Below are 18,205 nucleotides of genomic sequence, written 5' to 3'. Positions count from 1 at the left end.
CGAGGGGCGGGGCGATAAACGGAGAAAGGCGAGGAGGGGGCGTGGCTATGCAGATTTCGGGCGAGAGCAGCCAATGGGAACGGAGGGGCGGGGCGAGACTCTTAAAGGGACAGAACTGGCGGGAATTTTCCGGCCCTAATAGGGGCGCTTCTTAGGACCGGGGGTGGGGGGGGGTCAAAGGGGGTGGGGGGTGGGGGTTATGGGGTCCCGGGGGGGGGGCTGGGGGTACCTGGGGGGGGTCCAGGGGCAGATCTGGGGGCTGAGGGGGGATCCAGGGGGCTGGGGGACCCCAAAAGGGAACCCCCAGCTCCCAGGGGTGTGCCCCAAAATGAAGGGGGGGGGGGGGTAAGAAATGGGGGAAAAGGAGCAGGAAGAAGAATTTTAATAGGATTTTTGGTTTTCGGGGGGGGCACGCAGTACAAAATAAGAAGAACCACGCTGGCACCCGGCGGGCAGCAGATCCCTGATTGTGGCACCGGGGGGGGGGGGGCGGTCCCCAAAACCTGTCCCCCCCCCCCCCCAAAAAGTCAGGCGGAGCGACAAAAAGCGCAGAAATTCCCCCAAAACGTCCTCGGGTCAGGCGAACATGGTGAGCTGCAGCCACTGGGGGGAGGGGGGGCGTCAGGGGGGGGCCCGGCCCGGCTTTTTGGGGTGAAATCCCCCGGGTTTGGGGCGGGGGCGCCTACCTGCAGCAGCCCCACGGTGACGACGCCGTCACGGTCCCCGTCCAGCGCCTGGAAGAAGCCTGGGGGGGCATGGGGGAAATTTGGGGGAAATGGGGTTAATGGGGGAAACGGGGTGAAATTGGGGGGTTAACGGGGGGGTAATAGGGGAAACGGGGGAAAAAGGGGTTAATGGGGGAAACCGGGGAGAAATTGGGGCGAAATTGGGGCTAATAGGGGAAATTGGGGGGTAGCGGGGGGGTAATAGGGGAAACTGGGGGAAAATGGGGGAAAACGGGGTTAATGGGGGAAACCGGGGAGAAATCGGGGCGAAATTGGGGTTAATAGGGGAAATTGGGGGGTAGCGGGGGGGTAATAGGGGAAACTGGGGGTAATAGTGGGGAAATAGGGGAAATCGGGGAGAAATGGGGGGGTAATAGGGGAAATGGGGGGGAAATGGGGGGAAATTGAGGGGTAATAGGGGAAATTGGGGATAATGGGGTGAAATAGGGGAAATTGGGGGCCATTAATAGGGGAAATTTGGGGAAATTGGGGGGGAACGGGAAATTGAGGAGTAACGGGGGGGTAATGGGGAAACTGGGGGGAAGTAGGGGAGCAATAGGGGAAATTGGGGGAAATAGGGGAAATTGGGGAATAATAGGGGAAATTGGGGAAATTGAGGGGGAATGGAGTAAATTAAGGGGGAATAGGGGGTAATAGGGGAAATTGGGGGGGAATAGGGGAAATTGGGGGGGAATAGGGGAAACTGGGGGGGAATAGGGTAGGAATGGGGGTAATAGGGGAACTTGAGGGATAACGGGGGAGATATAGGGTAAACTGCGGGAGAAATGGGGGAAATTGGGGGGGAAATGGGGGAAATTGGGGGGTAATGGTGAGGTAAAAGGGGAAATTGGGGGGGGGACGGAAAATTGGGTGGGGAATGGGGCTGGGGGATAATGGGCTGGGTTTAAGGGGAACGTTGGGCAAACCGGGAGCATTTGAGGGGGAAATTGAACGCCCGCCCCCTCCCCTTCTCTGCTAAACCCCGCAATTTTCCCAACTTTTCCTGTTAAATCGGGTAAAATTGTGAAATCCTGGGAAAACCCATAAAAACCCCACAGGAATTGAGGGGAAAGACGGAAACCCCGCAGCATTTGGCAGGAAAAATTCAAAAAAAAATACAGGATTTAAGGGGGAAAAACGGGAAATCCTACAATTTCCCGCTAAACTTCGAGGCTTTTCCGCCGTATCCCGCTAAACCCTATTATTTCGAGGGGAAAGTTGGCCAAACTGGGGGTTTTTAGCAGGAAAACGGCGCTCACGGAACATGGTCTCCAGGCGCACGAGGCAGCAGACGAAGTTGTCGAAGTCGATGGCCAGGTCGGGCTCGGCGTAGCGGGTGATGATGAGCTCGTGCAGCTTTTTGTTCAATTTATACCCTTTTAGGGCAAAAAAGAAAAACCCCGATTTGTCCCCAAAACGTTGCGGGAGGTGACGTCAGCGGGATTTAACGAGCCCCGAATTAATTAGGGCCGCGTTACCTGCCGCTTCCAGCGCCATCCGCATCTCGTAGGCGCTCATGCTCCCGGACTTGTCCAGGTCGAACTTGCGGAACACGGCCTGCCCGCCGACCCCAAAAACCCCCAAAAATGCCCCAAAACGGGGGGGACGACGGGTCAGGGCCCCCCCCGGGGCCGTCCCGCCGCGCCCCGAGCCCCCCAACCCACCAGGTAGTTGCGGATTCGGTTCCACAGGACGTTGAACTCCACCAGCCCCAGTTTGCCGTTGCCGTCTTTCTACGGGGTCGGAAGGGGTTAAGGAAAAGCGCCTGGGGTTCGGGGGCGTTTTGGGGGAAAAAAGGCCTTTTTTGGGACCCCCAGAAGGAGGCGTCGGGGAGGATACGTCCATGAGGTTGACCATGCTGCGGCACGACTCGATGCTGAAGCCTTTGGTGCGGAGATCCTTATCTACGGGGCCAAGAACGCGCTCGGCGTCACGAAATGGCGGCTCGGCCCCGTTCGGAACCCCCGGTACAGGTTTTTTTGGGTGCCAAACCGCATATTTTTGGTCAAAATCCCCCCAGTTTGGGGCTTACGTTTGCTGATGATGCGGTTGAGGATGGTCTGAAGCTCGGTGACGCTGATTTCCATGTCCTGGGGGGGGGGGGAAATGGGGGCGGTTGGTGTCGCCCCCGTGCTCCCCGCGCCGCGCCCCCCGCGTTCCCCTTACCGGCCCCGCGAGCTGCTTGAAGAGCTGCTTGAAGTTGGCGTCGATCTCGCTTTCCGAGAGCACTTTCTGGGGGAAAAAAGGGCGGTTTTGGGTCAAAGGGGGGAGGGGGAGGAAGGGGTAGCATCGTTTGGGGGATCCTCACCTCGTCCGGCAGCGTCGCCTGGATCTTGTCGTCCATTTCCCTGCGGCGGGGAGGGAAAAAAAAAAAAAAGGGGGATCGGGGCCGTTGGGGAGCGGGGTCGCTAGCGCTAACGGGGCGCCGCTAACGGGGCGCCGCTAACGGGGCGCCGCTAACGGGGCCGCTTACTCGGTGCCGGCTCTCTTCTCGGAGAAGACGCGGAGGACGAAGTCGCCCTCCTTGTTGGGCTCGAAGGTGGAGGGCACGACGATGTACTCGCCGGGCGGCAGGCGGAAGCGGGTGCTGACCTCGCGCAGGTTGATGAACTGCTCCGAGCGGGCGCGCGACGCGTTGGCCAGGAAGAAATCCCGCTTGAGGTGCACGCCCGACTGCCCCGCCAGCTGCCGCGGGGGGGGGAAAAGGGGGGCAGAAGTCAGAAAAGGCCCGGAACGCCCCCCAAACCGGCCCTAAACGGCCCCCGAATGCCCAAAACGCGCCCCGAAAGGCTCCAAATGCCCCCAAAATGCACAAAATGGGCCCCAAATGCCCCCCAAAACACCCAAAGTGCTCTCAGAAACGCCCACAACGCCCCCGGAAACGCCCCAAACGCCCTCAGAAACGCCCAAGACGCCCCCAGAAACGCCCAAGACGCACAAAGTGCCCCCCAGACTTCACCGAATGACCCCAGAAATGCCCCGAACGCTCACAAATGTCCTCCAAAATACCCCAAATGCCTCCAAAACCACCCAAACGGACCCCAAAACTGACCTGAGTGCCCCCAAAACCGCCCCAAGCGCCCCAAATGCTCTCAAAACACTGCGAACGGCCCCAGGAACACCCTAAATGCTCCCCAAACTGCCCCTAAACACCCCAAATGGCCCCCAAAACATCCTAAATACACCCTAAATGCCCCCAAAACATCCCAAATGGCCCTCCAAACATCCTAAACATCCCCAAAAAACCCGTAACATCCCAAACGCTGCCCAAATGCCCCCCAAAAACCCCAAACGCACCTCCAGACGCCCCCCAAAAAACCCAAACACACCCCCAAATGCCTCCCCAAAACCCCAAACACCCCCCAAATGCCCCCAAAACATCCGAACATCCCCAGAAACACCCGAAACGCTCCTCAAACGGCCCCAAACCCCCCCCCGAAACACCCCAAACGCGCCTAAAACCACCCCGCTATGCCCCGCAAACACCCCATACACCCCCAAAACCACCCCAAACGTGTCCCCAAAACCCCCCAAACGCCCCCCAAACCCCCCAAACGCCCCCCAAACCCCCCCCTCCCCCCCAAACCCCCCCACGTGCTTTCCCGTTTCGCTCTCGGCCGCTGCTCCGGGTGCCGGCGGCGTCGCACCCACCTCCGGAGGGACCTGCGGGGACGGGGCGCAAGAGGTGAGGCCAGCGGTGACGCCGGTGACACCGGGGGACGCCGGTGACACCGGGGGGGGGGTCGCGGGTACCTCGTAGACGGCGAAGCCGATGGTCTCCATGTCCTTGCCGTAGCGGCGCTCGCGGCGCCGGTGCTTCTGCATCAGCGCCAGCAGGAAGCTGCAGCCCGGCTCCCGCCCGCCCGCCTCGTCCCCGTCGTCGTCCACCTCCTCCAGCTGGATCTTGAACTGCGGGTTGATCCAAAAAGTGGCTGCGGGGGCGGGGGAAAAAAGGGGGAGAAAGGTGAAAACGGAGACAAGGAGGTGGTTTGAAGGGTGTGGCTCGCACGCCGGGGCGCACCGGGGTAGTTGCGGCAGCCGCCGGCCGTGCTGCCGCGGCGCCAGGTGCCGTCGTAGAGCCGCGTGTTCCACTTGCGGAATTTGCGGGACTGGAGGGCGTCCGGGGTGAGGTTGCAGATCTCCAGGCGGGTGAATTCCCGGAGGAAATCCCGGAAAGCCATCCTGGGGGGAGGAGGAGGAGGAAGGATCGTCCCCGCCGTCCTCCGGCTCAAAGCGGCCGCTTTGGGGTTTTTGTTTGGTTTTTTTGGGTTTTTTTTGCCCCGTTTCGGCGCTGACCAGAATTCGCCGTCCTCCATTTTCACCATCAGCTGCTGCCTCAGCGCCGGCTCCACCGCGTTCCACTCGGACGAGCTGCGGGAGCAAGGGGGGGGAAAGGTGAAATCCCACAAGGCCGCTTCGTTAATTAGCGCTAACGAAGGCGCTCGGGGCGGGCGGGGGGCTTACTTGTCGCTCCAGGGCCCCGTCCACTCCACCTCGCCCCAGGGGTTGCGCATGCGGATCAGGTCCAGGGCTTGGCCGCGGTAGTTGATCTGCAAAGGGAGGCGTCAGGCCCAAAAAGTGGTGATTTTGGCCCAAAACGGGCCCGTTTTGGCCCAAAAGAGACAGTTCAGGCGCAAAAAGCGCCACTTTCGGCCCCAAAAGCCCCACTTTCGGCCCAAAGAGCACCAACTTCAACCGTAGAAGTGCCAACTTTGACCCCAAAAGCCCCAGCTTTGACTCAATAAGTGTCATTTTCAACCCAAAATGTCAACTTCAATCCTAAAAGCCCCAACTTTGACTGAAAAAGCCCCACTTTTGACCCCCAAAACATCATTTCCAAGCCAAAAAGCCCCAATTTCAATCCCATAGGCCCCAACTTGGACCCTAAAAGCCCCACTTTTGACCCAAAGAACGCCAAGTTTGACCCTAAAAGTGCCAACTTTGACCGCAAAAGCCCCAACTTCGGCCCCAAGAAACCCTAATTCAACCCCACAGGCCCCAATTTTGACCCAAAGAGCACCAACATTGACCCTAAAAGCCCCAATTTCGATCCCAAAAGCCCCGATTTCGACGCGAAATGCTGACTTCAACCCTAGAAGTGCCAACTTCGACCCAAAAAGTACCTATTTCAACCCCAAAAGCCCCTGTTTCGGCCCCGAAAGACTGTAATTCAACCCAAAAAGCGCCAATTTTGACCCAGAAAGCCCCAATTTTGACCCAAAACGGCGCCGGCTCTCACCTGCCTGGCTCCCGTCACCGAGTAGGCGTGCCCCTTCACCAGCTTCTTGAACGTCACCGCCTCCATGTCGAAGGCGCTCGTTATCTGCGAGGGACCAAGCAAACGACCCCGTTCCGGCGTCGCGCCCCCCCCCCCCCAACCCCCAAAAACGCCTTTTTTCACCCCGAAACGCGGCGGGAGACTGACGTCGATGGAGCAGCCGAGCAGGGAGCCCCGCTCCAGCGCCTTGAGGATGATTTGGTAGAGGTCTCGGGGCGGCTTGCGCAGGTCGTACCACTCGGTCACGCCGCCGGTGAAATCCTCGAAGCCCTCCGAGGTGCTGCCGCCCGACAGCGCCTCGTAGCAGCCGTTCACCCTACGAGGCGGGGGGCGGGTGAGCCGTTTCGGGGCTTTTTCGCCCCAAAATGAGGAGGGGGGAGGGAAGGGGGAAGGCGTACTTGGCGTAGGCTTTCTCCAGCAAGGCGCTCCAGAACTCGGTGCCCTCGGCGGAGTGGACGAAGAGCAGCTTGCCGTCCTTGGTGGGCAGGTAGTCGTCCACCACCACGTCCAGCCACTCGCCGAACTGCCAGATCTAGGAGGAAGAGGAGGAGGAGGAAGGCGAGGCCGAAGATGGCCCCCCCACAACCCCAGGGGGGCGCTGGGGGTCCCCCTTGTTCCTGCCGCCAACGGTAATTCAAAAAAAAAAAACAAAACCCAAAAAAAAAACACCTCACGTTGCTTTATAAATCCCGATCAAACGGAGAAAACTGAGCCCTGACGGGGATCGCCCGTCCCAAACCGGCCTTTTTTTAGGGGAAAATCACCGTTTTGGGGGCGCCGCAGTGCCGGGAGGGGGACCCGGGGGTTGTTTTTGGGGCAGAAAGGGGCCGTTTGGCGTCGGCGGCGTTAAGGGAGCCCCACCTGGAAGTGGAAGATGCCGGCGTAGCCGTGCTGGAAGCTCTGCCCGTGCGGCACCACGCGGTGCAGGATGGTTTCGTTCAGCGTCAGCGAGGCGATGGCCGCCAGCAGCCAGCAGTCACCTGCGGGGGTTTTGGGGGAAAAAAACGCCTTTTTCTGGCCGCCCCATAGCTTTCCCTCGGCCCCAGAGATTCGTTAGGGGCGCTCAGGGGAGGTTGCGGCCGTCCCCGTCGCGGTTGAACCTGTTTAATGTGACCGAGCCCGCTCCGGCGGCGGCACCGCGGTGGAAAGCAACCCTAAAATTCCCTAATTTGAGGCAAAAAGGTGAGGAAAAGAGTAAGAAAAAGGAGTCAAAGGCACTTACCCAGCGCTCCCTGGCAGATATCGGTGCGCGTGGCCCCGTCCACGATGAACTGCGGGCGCGAGCACAGCTCCTGGGCGGCGAGAAGAGAAGGCAACGGCCCCAAAATCAGGAAATGTGAGTTTTTCAGGAGAAAAAAAAAAGGAAAAAAAAAAAAAAAAGGAGGGTTTGCTCACCGTGGGCCTCATCCACTGCACGCCGCGGGTTTTGGAGGAGCCGGGGCCGAGCTCCTTGAAGCCGAGCGAGGCCGGGGCCGGGGGGAAGGCGTCGTCGCGGAAGAGGGAGCCGGAGCGCAGGCAGGCGTCGCGCAGCGCGGCGAAGTCCTGGCCCAGGTAGCGCACGGCGTTCTCGTGGCGGCCCAGCCCCAGCGCCTTCGCCCGCTCCCGCTGCACCTGCGCCGAGACGCCCGTGCAGTACACCGGCACCACCGGCGCCTCCGCCATCCTGCCGGGGAGAAAACGGCCGCGGGGGAATCTGAGCCGCCGGCGTTCGGGTTGGAGAGATCCGGGAGCCGAGGGTGGGCCCCGGATCGAGGCAGCGGGATTTGGTTTTCCCCCGATTTGTTCCCCGATTTGGGGAGCCGAGGATGGGCCCCGAATTCAAACACCGGGATTTGGTTTTCCCCCGATTTGTTCCCCAATTTGGGGAGCCGAGAATGAGCCCCGAATTAAAAGACCGACGTTCCGTTTTCCTTGTTTAAAGGAGGAAAGCAGGAGCCCCAAATTCAAACACCGGGATTTTGATTTCCCCAATTTGGGGAGCCGAGGATGAGCCCCGAATTAAAACACCGGGATTTTGATTTCCCCCATTTGGGGAGCCGAGGATGGGCCCCGAATTAAAGCACCGGGATTTTGATTTCCCCAATTTATGGAGCCAAGGATGAGCCCCGAATTAAAACACCGGGATTTTGATTTCCCCCATTTGGGGAGCCGAGGATGGGCCCCGAATTAAAGCACCGGGATTTTGATTTCCCCAATTTATGGAGCCAAGGATGAGCCCCGAATTAAAACACCGGGATTTTGATTTCCCCCATTTGGGGAGCCGAGGATGGGCCCCGAATTAAAGCACCGGGATTTTGATTTCCCCAATTTATGGAGCCAAGGATGAGCCCCGAATTAAAACACCGGGACTTGGTTTCCCCAATTTCTTCCCCAGTTTATGGAGCCGAGGATGAGCCCCTAATTAAAACACCGGGATTTTGATTTCCCCCATTTGGGGAGCCGAGGATGGGCCCCGAATTAAAACACCGGGATTTGGTTTCCCCCGATTTGTTCCCCAATTTGGGGAGCCGAGGATGAGCCCCGAATTAAAGCACCGGGATTTGGTTTTCCCCCGATTTGGGGAGAAAAGGACGAGCCCCGAATGAAAGCACCAGGATTTTGATTGCCCCAGTTCGGGACCAAAGAGCGAGCCCCAAAATAAAACACCCACGTTTTGATTTCCCCAATTTGGGGAGAAAAGTGGGAGCCCCAAACTAAACCGCTGACATTTGGTTTTCCCCGATTTGGGGCGAAAAAGAAGAGCCCCGAATTAAAACACCGGGATTTTGATTGCCCCAATTTTCCCCCAAACCCCGGAGCCGAGGCCTGAATTCAAACGCCGGCCCCCAATTAAAATCCGGACGTTTTGCCTTCCCCGATCCAGGAGCAAACGAGGAGCCCCCAGTTAAGGCCGCGTCTCCCCGCGCTCGTTAATACCCTGGTAATTAGCCTCAGGAGGGCTAACGAGGGCCGCTGGCCCCCAGCCGGCGGGGCTGGAGAGCGTTTTGGGGTTTTTGGGGGCGGTTTAGTCCGCTTCGGGGTCACAGCTGGGAGCGACTGGGAAGAAAAAGGGGTTATTAGGGTTTTTGTTTTTCCCTATTTCTGCCTTTTCTGCCCCCAAAAACGCGGCTGGGTGGGTTGCGGTAGCGCCCGAGCATCCGTTACGAGCTCATTTTGGGGGAAAAAAAGGAGGTTTTGGGGGAAAACAAGGCGATTTGGGGGGAAAACGGCTGCGAGTTGAGTGGTATGACCTTGTGAACGCCGCGTAAAAAGTCACCAAAAAAAGCAAAAAGCGGGGAAAAAAAAAAAAATAGGCCCCAAAAGGAGGGGAAACGGCCCCAAAAGGAAGGGGAAACGGCCCCAAAAGGAAGGGGAAACGGCCCCAAAAGGAGGGGAAACGGCCCCAAAAGGAGGGGAAACGGCCCCAAAAGGAGGGGAAACGGCCCCAAAAGGAGGGGAAACGGCCCCACAAGAACGGGTCTGGCGAGTCTGGGCGTGTGTCACGGCCGCTCCCTGCGCCCGTTAGAGCTGCGAAGGGCGTAATTAGGCTTCCGGGAGTTTAATTAAGGCCTGGGGGGGTTAATTAAAGCTTTGGGGGGTTAATTAAAGCCTGAGGGGGGGAGTTCATTGAGGTCTGGAGGGGTTCATGAAGGACTGAGGGGGTTAATTAAGGACTGGGGGGGGGGTTAAGGAGTTGGGGGCTTCGTTAAGGACTGGGACGGTTAATTAAGGACTGAGGGGAGTTCATTAAGGACTCAGGGGTTAATTAAGGACTGAAGGGTCTTCAGTAAGGACTGGGGGGCCTTAATTAAGGATTGGGATCTTAATTAAGGACTGGGGGGGCTTCATTAATGACTGGGGGGCTTAATGAAGGACTGGGGGGGCTTCATTAAGGTCCGGGGGGGGGGGCTTAATTAAGAACTGGGAGGCTGCGTTAAGGACTGGGGAGGCTTAATTAAGGAGCAGGGGAACCTAATTAAGGACCGGAGGGCTTAATTAGCGCTGCAGGAAGGCGAGAGGCAGGTTGGCGACCCCGCAGCCCAGCGCGCCCTGAAAGCACCGATTAACCCCCCCCCCAACCCCCCCTAAATTGACCCCAAAATGAGGGGGGGGAAGCCTCAACCCCCCCCCTCCCCCAAAAGGAACGTGGGGCCTAGCGCGCCCCAGCCCCTTACACCCCCCCCCCCAACGCCCCGTTAACGAGCTCCCCGTTAACGAAGCCCCCCAGCCCTCCCCGGGTGTTTTTTTTGGGGGGGGGGGCGAAGTGACCCAACCCCCACTTTTTTTCAGCCCGGTTTGGGGAGGAAGCGTCCCGGCAGGTGCCGCAGGGCGAGGGCTCAACCGGCCGCCGCTTCGCCTCCCGTCGGGGGAAAACAACCCCAACCCCCCCCCCCAAAAAAAAAAAAAACCCACTAAATCCTGAGGGAAACCCCCCCCAAAGCCCCAAATCCCTCTCGTTTCTCCCCAAACCAGGCTCAAATCCCCCCCCGACGAAAGAAAACAAAAACAACTTTCCCGGGTAAATCAGGGCTCGGCCGCAAGGGGACCCTTCCCCTTTTTTTTTTGGGGGGGGGGGGGGGGAGGACAGGGACGTACCTCGATTTGGGGGAAGGGGGGAGAGGGGAAGGGGGGAGCGCTGCCAAAGTCGCCGCTTTTGGGGTAAAACCGCCCCAAACGGAAAAAGTGAAAGGAAAAAGGACCCGAAAGCGCCCCAAAGGCTTCCTGGAGCTGGGAGGCGAGGCTGGGCCTCCGCCGAGGCTCCTCCCTCGAGGAGACGGGGCGGGGGGGGGGGGGGGGGAGGGGGGGAAGAGGGGAAACGGGGTGAAAAAAGGGGATTTTGGGGGCGCTGAGGTGGGAGGGGGGGGAAGGGGAAGGGCTTTGGGGTGGTTTCTGGGGGTTTTGGGTGCGGCCGCTGCTGCGGGTTTTGGTCCGCAGTGCCGCAGGGTTGGGGGGGGGGGGCGGCGCCGCGCGACACGCGGGTGTGTGGGGCCGGGACACGCGTGTGGGAGGCGTGTGGAGGGTGGGACACGCGTGTGGGAGGTGTGTGCGGACTGGGACACACGTGTGGGAGGCGTGTGTGGGGCTGGGACACGCGTGTGGGAGGCGTGTGTGGGGCCGGGACACGCGTGTGGGAGGCGTGTGGAGGGTGGGACACACGTGTGGGAGGCGTGTGCGGACTGGGACACGCATGTGGGAGGCGTGTGCGGACTGGGACACGCATGTGGGAGGCGTGTGTGGACTGGGACACGCGTGTGGGAGGCGTGTGGAGGGTGGGACACACGTGTGGGAGGCGTGTGCGGACTGGGACACGCGTGTGGGAGGCGTGTGCGGACTGGGACACGCATGTGGGAGGCGTGTGCGGACTGGGACACGCGTGTGGGAGGCGTGTGTGGGGCTGGGACACGCGTGTGGGAGGCGTGTGCAGACTGGGACACGCGTGTGGGAGGCGTGTGTGGGGCCGGGACACGCGTGTGGGAGGCGTGTGGAGGGTGGGACACACGTGTGGGAGGCGTGTGCGGACTGGGACACGCATGTGGGAGGCGTGTGCGGACTGGGACACGCATGTGGGAGGCGTGTGTGGACTGGGACACGCGTGTGGGAGGCGTGTGGAGGGTGGGACACACGTGTGGGAGGCGTGTGCGGACTGGGACACGCGTGTGGGAGGCGTGTGGAGGGTGGGACACGCGTGTGGGAGGCGTGTGTGGACTGGGACACGCGTGTGGGAGGCGTGTGGAGGGTGGGACACGCGTGTGGGAGGCATGTGCGGACTGGGACACGCGTGTGGGAGGTGTGTGGAGGGCAGGGACACGCGTGTGTGTGGGGCTGGGGCACAGGGGGGCAGTTTGGGGTGTGGGGGAGGCTGCAGTGCGTGTGCGGGGCCAGAACACACGTGGGACATGTGTGTAAGGGGGGTGCACACGTGTGCAGGGCCATGACACGCGTGGGACATGTACGTGCCAGTCTGAGACATGCATGAGAGCCTGGGACACGCGTGTGCAGGGCCAGGACACACAAATCCGGGACTCGTGAGTTTGTGACACGTACGTGCCACCTGCAACACGTATGTGAGCGTGTGACACGCGTGTGCAGGGCCAGGACATGTATGGAACACGTGCGTGAGCCTGGGACACGCGTGTGCAGGGCCAGGCCACACGAATCTGGGACGTGTGAGTCTGTAACACGTATGTGGCAGCCTCTAACACGTATGTGAGCCTGGGACACGCGTGTGCAAGGCCATGACACCCGTGACACTGGGACATGTGAGTCTCTAACACGCGTGTGCGCCTGTGACACGCGTGTGCGCCAGGTTCGGCCGCACAGGGGACACGTGGAGGGCCAGCACACGCACGTCGCGCGTGTGACACGCGTGTGACACGTGTGCGACACGGAACAGCACCGCCCATCCCTACCTGAACCCGCGGCGCCGCTCCCTCCCGGGCGCTTCGCAGCGGCGGGGCCCTGCCGAGCAAAAACAGGCGGTTACGGCCCCGCCCCGCTCCTTTTTCCCCTTTTCCACCAAAATTCGGGGCCCCTTTTTTGGCGGCGCCCGCCGCTCCCCTCCCCCCACAACGGAAAAAACAACGACTGAGCGCCTCGCGTCGCCCGTTTTCACCCCTTTTTGCACCAAACGCGCTGCAGCCCCTCGCCGCACCCCCTGACCTCGGGCTCGTAACAAGAAGGGGGAGTTTTGGGGCGAAAAACGGCAAAAACGGGTGTCGGTCGGGGGGTGGGGTGGCAACAGCAGCAGGTGGTGCTTCCAACAAAGGATTTGGGTTAGATTCATTGGAAAAGTGGGCAAAATACGGGGAGAACACCCCAAAACGGCCAAGTTAGCGCCGCACGTGGGCGGCTCAGCGAGCAGAGACGGATTTTGAGTTAAAAAGCCCAAATTTGGGGCAAACTGTGAGAAAAACGCGGGGAAGGCGGCCCTGAGCCAGTCACGCCCCGAATTTTGGGCGCTCAGCGGGTTTCGGCGCAGCCGGGGGGGGGCTGCAGGGGGAGGATGAGGACGGCGGGCGCCGGGCCTTGGTCTTCGTCTTCGTCTTCATCCTCTTCCTCCTCCTCTTCCTCCCGGGGGGGCGGCGGGGGGGCACGGGGCCGGGGGTCCCCGGCGTAGCTGCGGACGGCCCCGCTGTGGCGCGGGGGGCGCTCGCGCAGCCAGGCCCAGTGCGAGGGCTCCGTCGCCATGATCTGCGGGCGGGGAGGGGGTTTGGGGAGAAAAATGTACGGTTTGGGGCAAAACAGGCAGGGTCCGGGGAGAAAAGGGAGAAAAATGCGCGGTTTGGGGCAAAACAGGCAGGGTTGCAGGGCAAAAGTGCAGGGTTTGGGCAGAAAAGGGAGAGAAATGCACAGTTTGGGGCAAAACAGGCAGGGTTTGGGGAGAAAAACGCACAGTTTGGGGCAAAACAGGCAGGGTTTGGGGAGAAAAACGCACAGTTTGGGGCAAAACAGGCAAGGTTTGAGGAGAAAGATGTGCGGTTTGGGGCAAAACAGAGTTTGGGGAGAAAAATGCACGGTTTGGGGCAAGACAGGCAGGGTTTGGGGCGCGAAATGTGCGGTTTGGGGTGAAAAGTATACGGTTAGGGGCAACACAGGCAGGGTTTTGGGAGAAAAATGTATGGTTTGGGGCAAAACGGGCAGGGTTTAGGGAGAAAAACGTGCGGTTTGGGGAGAAGAGTGCCTCTGGGGAGCTGGCATGAGTGCACTGGTGGTACGGTGAGGGGTTCGCTGCTGGGTTGGGAGCATGGAACCCCCAGAAATCACTTTTTAAGGCTTAAAATAAAAGTTTCAAGAAGAAAAAATAGGCTTTAAGAGAAGCACGCTTTGAGCAAAGCCTTTTAAAAATGAACCTGATTTCAAAAAGCGACATTTTTAAGCAAAAAGCTGCGGGGAACGGACAGCTCCACCACAGCCAAGCAGCGAAGCCGCAGGACCCCATCTCTCGTCGATCCTTGCCCCGTTGTGATGGCGGCTGGGGGATTTTTTTGGGGCCGAACGAGGGGATTTTGGCACCGCACTGACCTCCTCGCAGCAGTGCCGGCTGACGGCCGCCCGGTAGCTCATGCGGGCCCAGAGGCGGTCGCGGCGGCGCAAGAAGCGGGGAAAGAGCTGGCGCCAGCCCGGCCCCAGCGCCCAGGGGAAGATCTCGTACTTCTGCTCCTCCTCGTCCTCCTCCATGTCGTTGGCCAGGTACCTGGGGGGGGAAAACGGGGTGAAATCGGGGCGTTTTGGTCAACGAGGGGATTAGTGAAGGGTGTCGTTAGGGCTTAATGAACGTACAGGGCGGTGAAGAGGTTGATGCGGGTGTACTCGGCCGTGGGCAGCCCGGCGCGCTTGAAGTACGTCAGCACCATCGCCAGCAGGTACTGGGGGGCAGCGGAAAAAAGGAGGTTTTAGTCAAAAGCGGGCACCAAAAAGCGGCGGGTTTGGGTCAAAAAGCTGGAACCAAATCACGGTGGTTGTAGTCAAAAAAAACGGGAGCAAACTGTAGCAGTTTCAGCCAAAAAACACAAAAAACTGGAGCAAACCAGCCACGGTTTTAATCAAAAAACACAAAAACCAGACAAAAATCAGTGTGGGGTGTTTTGTTTTTTTTTTTGATTAAAATGGTCAAAACCAGGACCAAACCACAGCAGTTTTGGTCAAAAAACACAAAACCTGGACAAGAATCGGTGCTTTTTTTTGACTAAAACTGCCAAAAACAGGACCAAACCAGCAACTGTTTTGGTCAAAACACAAACAGGTCCAAACCAGAGGCAGTTTTGGTCAAAACCCCCCGAAACTGGACAAAACCAGTGTGTTTTTTGACTAAAACTGTCAGAAATAGCACCAAATCAGCAGCAGTTTTGGTCAGAATACCCCAAACGGGACCAAACCAGTGGCAATTTTGCCCCAAACCCCAAGGTAGTTGCATTTGGGGCCGACTGACCTTATCAGAAATCCTATAGCAGACATCTGTTGAGAGGAACTCCTGCACCACGTCATCTTCTGTAACGAGACGGAAACAAAATCAACTATTTAAAAATAATGCTGCTGCACACGCCCCATACATCTACTTTTTTTTTTTTTTTTTAAAAAAAAAGAGGGAGTTTGGGGTAGTTTTCTTGGGATTTGGGTGTTTTTGCCCTTACCCAGGAGGCTGAAGAAGGCTTCCCGCTCCTGGCGGTGCAGGTGGAGGCTCCGCGGGGCGCTGGCGGGGGTCGGGGGCTGCCCGCAGGCTCCCCAGGCTGGGGGGGGTCTCCCGCTGCACCGCTGCCCCCCCACGGGGGCAGAGGCCGGAGGGGGGGTGAGGCTGGGGGGCTGCTTCATGGCGCCGGGGGGGCGGTAGCTGTGTGGAGAAATAACCCAGGGTTGCCCCAAAATGGACCTGACACCCCAAGCCCCCCCCCCAAAGTCAGAGGCGTCCCCCCCAAGCCAGCCCCCCACCCAAATCCCCTTTAAAAACCAGCCCCCCCGCCAGACCCCTCAAACAGCCCCCAAACCTCCCAAATTCCCCCAACCCAGACCCCTCAAACAGCCCCCAAACCTCCCAAATTCCCCCAACCCAGGCCCCTCAAACAGCCCCCAAACCTCCCAAATTCCCCCAACCCAGGCCCCTCAAACAGCCCCCAAACCTCCCAAATTCCCCCAACCCAGGCCCCTCAAACAGCCCCAAAACCTCCCAAATTCCCCCAACCCAGGCCCCTCAAACAGCCCCCAAACCTCCCAAATTCCCCCAACCCAGGCCCCTCAAACAGCCCCCAAACCTCCCAAATTCCCCCAACCCAGGCCCCTCAAACAGCCCCAAAACCTCCCAAATTCCCCCAACCCAGACCCCTCAAACCACCCCAAAACCTCCCAAATTCCCCCAACCCAGACCCCTCAAACAGCCCCCAAACCTCCCAAATTCCCCCAACCCAGACCCCTCAAACAGCCCCCAAACCTCCCAAATTCCCCCAACCCAGACCCCTCAAACAGCCCCCAAACCTCCCAAATTCCCCCAACCCAGACCCCTCAAACAGCCCCCAAACCTCCCAAATTCCCCCAACCCAGGCCCCTCAAACAGCCCCCAAACCTCCCAAATTCCCCCAACCCAGACCCCTCAAACAGCCCCCAAACCTCCCAAATTCCCCCAACCCAGACCCCTCAAACAGCCCCCAAACCTCCCAAATTCCCCCAACCCAGACCCCTCAAACAGCCCCCAAACCTCCCAAATTCCCCCAACCCAGACCCCTCAAACAGCCCCCAAACCTCCCAAATTCCCCCAACCCAGACCCCTCAAACAGCCCCCAAACCTCCCAAATTCCCCCAACCCAGGCCCCTCAAACAGCCCCCAAACCTCCCAAATTCCCCCAACCCAGGCCCCTCAAACAGCCCCCAAACCTCCCAAATTCCCCCAACCCAGGCCCCTCAAACAGCCCCCAAACCTCCCAAATTCCCCCAACCCAGGCCCCTCAAACAGCCCCAAAACCTCCCAAATTCCCCCAACCCAGACCCCTCAAACTGACCCAACCTCCTCCAGAAATACAATTTTAGGGCTCCACAGCCCTTTTCAGCTACTTCAGACCGCAAAAAAAATTATTTTTTTTTTTTCTGAATAAACAACCCAAAACTGGGTAGAACCATGGCAGGCGTGAACAGGCGAGCTGCACCGAGCGGCTTTTCTCCCATCCTTTAAGTAGTTTTAGGGAAAAAAAAAATAGGTATAGAGGAAAAAAAAAAACATCACGTTTTTGACAAATTCAGGTTTAACTCCTTCTTATTCCCCTGTGCCACAAGGAGAGTGCAGAAATGCCCTTTTCTGGCCCCAAAACAGAGTGGCACACATCACTGCCTGGTTTCCCAGAAACAACAGAAGGAAATATATATACGCACACAAACGTTTTAATTCTCCAGCTGACATTTTTTGGTATGTTTTGACGTTTTGGGATATGTTTTAAGGCAGGAAAACACCTTTGTAGGGTGCTTTGTCCCACCAATTTCCCACCCTCACGCCTCACGTGCAGCTCTGTACCTAACCTCCTTGCTCCCATCTTCTCAGCAACTTGTGGTTTTTTTCCACTATTTCAGTGGTTTGTTGCTTTATTGTCATTATTTCAGTATTCTTTGTGTTATTTTAAGAGTGTAATGGTCTTCGGGAGCTCCTTTTTCTTGCTAAAGGGATGTGGAGCACACCCAGCTGCAGCCTCGCCACCAGCTCTAGTGAGCCCAAGGTGGCAAAATACTCTTTAAAAAGCCCCAAAACACCTCAAAAGGCACCTGCTAGGAAAATTAGAGCTGCAATTACTAGAAAAAAAACAATGTTTTTTTTAAAGCCAGGACTCCTGGTTTAAAGATGCGAAGTGCTCTGAAGGGTTCAGAAAATTGGAAGGGCGGAACGATGCTATTCCCTCTGCAGTACGCGATTTATCTGATACTTTGTTAAAAGAACAGGTATTTTGTTAAAATAAATATGTTTTAATCAAAACTTTAATCATAAAACACACATATTTTAACCAGGGGAGTAAACACCAAGTGAATCCTAACCTTTGAGGCATTCAAACGATCTTTCCAGGTACAGGAGTCTGATGCTGAAAAGGGTTGAAAAACAATAAAGGAAGCAGTTTGGGGTTAAAGCAGCTCTCATCTGGGCCAAAGCAGCAATAAGGACAACTAATTTACCCCCCCTCCCCCCAAAATAAAACTGGGCTCATCTCCAATAAAAAGCACAAAAACACCTCATTTGTGCAGGTTTCATTGCCTCTCCCAGCACCTAACCTCAAATAAAGTGATTTTAGTTTTGATGGTGGCAGCCAGGAGAGGGGACGCCTCTTGTAGCCCCTTGCTGAAGGGCAAACAGCAGCTACTCCACCAACTATTGAGGAAAAAAAAGGGGAAAAACACCATTTTTTTTTAAGGCAGGAGGAGAGGGTTAAAGTGTTGCACTTCACCATACCTTAATACACATGGACAGCAGAGCCCTCAGAACTTTTTTCCCCCTCAGAAAACCACCGGGGTCCCCCTTCCCTCAGCGGGAGAGAGACGAGATGCACCACATACAGTGAAAATAAAAAGACTTACGGGGCTATTTTCACCTTGCACCACCTGAGCTCAGCCCCCCACAGGCGGGCAGGGGGGAAAGACGGTAAATTTACCTCAAAAATCCCCATTTTTTCTCTCAGAAAATAAAGGGGAACCAAATCACCTCAGAGGCAACGACGACGCTCAGGCGTTTTCCCGCCTCGCGCTTTTCCCGCCCTTCGCC

The 18,205-nt window shown here is 58.1% G+C and overlaps 2 protein-coding genes across 4 annotated transcripts; both read right to left on the bottom strand.

Moving 5' to 3' along the window:
- Window positions 1-363: 363 nt before the first annotated feature.
- CAPN1 (calpain 1) lies at window positions 364-10,727 on the bottom strand. 3 transcript variants are annotated; one of them, XM_035572219.2, is made up of 22 exons: window positions 10,579-10,597; window positions 7,399-7,666; window positions 7,226-7,295; window positions 6,865-6,983; window positions 6,402-6,535; window positions 6,151-6,319; window positions 5,965-6,048; window positions 5,190-5,275; window positions 5,022-5,096; window positions 4,747-4,907; window positions 4,479-4,657; window positions 4,377-4,388; window positions 3,199-3,410; window positions 3,034-3,073; window positions 2,892-2,957; window positions 2,758-2,815; window positions 2,565-2,629; window positions 2,390-2,458; window positions 2,204-2,282; window positions 1,985-2,101; window positions 687-745; window positions 492-603 (listed from the first exon to the last, which is right to left on the bottom strand). In XM_035572219.2, exons 2-22 carry the CDS (start codon window positions 7,663-7,665, stop codon window positions 577-579), a joined length of 2,148 nt encoding a protein of 715 aa, XP_035428112.1. In that variant the 5' UTR covers window position 7,666; window positions 10,579-10,597; the 3' UTR covers window positions 492-576. The 3 variants fall into 3 exon arrangements, with proteins under 3 accessions (XP_050572924.1, XP_035428111.1, XP_035428112.1); XM_050716967.1 differs by lacking the exon at window positions 4,377-4,388 and having other exon boundaries at window positions 364-603; window positions 4,458-4,657; window positions 10,579-10,727; XM_035572218.2 differs by having other exon boundaries at window positions 370-603; window positions 4,377-4,657; window positions 10,579-10,655.
- On the bottom strand, window positions 9,024-16,624 carry SPDYC (speedy/RINGO cell cycle regulator family member C). Its single transcript, XM_050716964.1, has 7 exons — window positions 16,568-16,624; window positions 15,114-15,310; window positions 14,912-14,970; window positions 14,263-14,348; window positions 14,005-14,176; window positions 12,302-12,441; window positions 9,024-9,039 (listed from the first exon to the last, which is right to left on the bottom strand). Exons 1-7 carry the CDS (start codon window positions 16,585-16,587, stop codon window positions 9,024-9,026), a joined length of 690 nt encoding a protein of 229 aa, XP_050572921.1. The 5' UTR covers window positions 16,588-16,624.
- Window positions 16,625-18,205: the final 1,581 nt, after the last annotated feature.

The sequence above is a fragment of the Cygnus atratus genome, unplaced genomic scaffold (genome assembly GCF_013377495.2).
Source record: "Cygnus atratus isolate AKBS03 ecotype Queensland, Australia unplaced genomic scaffold, CAtr_DNAZoo_HiC_assembly HiC_scaffold_64, whole genome shotgun sequence".
Taxonomy (NCBI): Eukaryota; Metazoa; Chordata; class Aves; order Anseriformes; family Anatidae; genus Cygnus; species Cygnus atratus.
This window is presented reverse-complemented; position numbering and strand designations above follow the sequence as displayed.

What these genes read in the sequence shown, in the direction of transcription:
- CAPN1 (XM_035572218.2), bottom strand. Translation starts at nt 7,665, where the DNA reads ATGGCGGAGGCGCCGGTGGTGCCGGTGTACTGCACGGGCGTCTCGGCG. An exon ending in TGCTCGGCTGCTCCATCGAC is followed by an intron (nt 6,049 to 6,150) that starts GTCAGTCTCCCG and finishes GGTCCCTCGCAG; the next exon opens with ATAACGAGCGCCTTCGACAT. An exon ending in CAACCGCATCATCAGCAAAC is followed by an intron (nt 2,630 to 2,757) that starts GTAAGCCCCAAA and finishes TTGGCCCCGTAG; the next exon opens with ATAAGGATCTCCGCACCAAA.
- SPDYC (XM_050716964.1), bottom strand. Translation starts at nt 16,587, where the DNA reads ATGGTTCTACCCAGTTTTGG. An exon ending in ATGGTTCTACCCAGTTTTGG is followed by an intron (nt 15,311 to 16,567) that starts GTTGTTTATTCA and finishes TTCTCCACACAG; the next exon opens with CTACCGCCCCCCCGGCGCCA. An exon ending in GCTATAGGATTTCTGATAAG is followed by an intron (nt 14,349 to 14,911) that starts GTCAGTCGGCCC and finishes GCTGCCCCCCAG; the next exon opens with TACCTGCTGGCGATGGTGCT.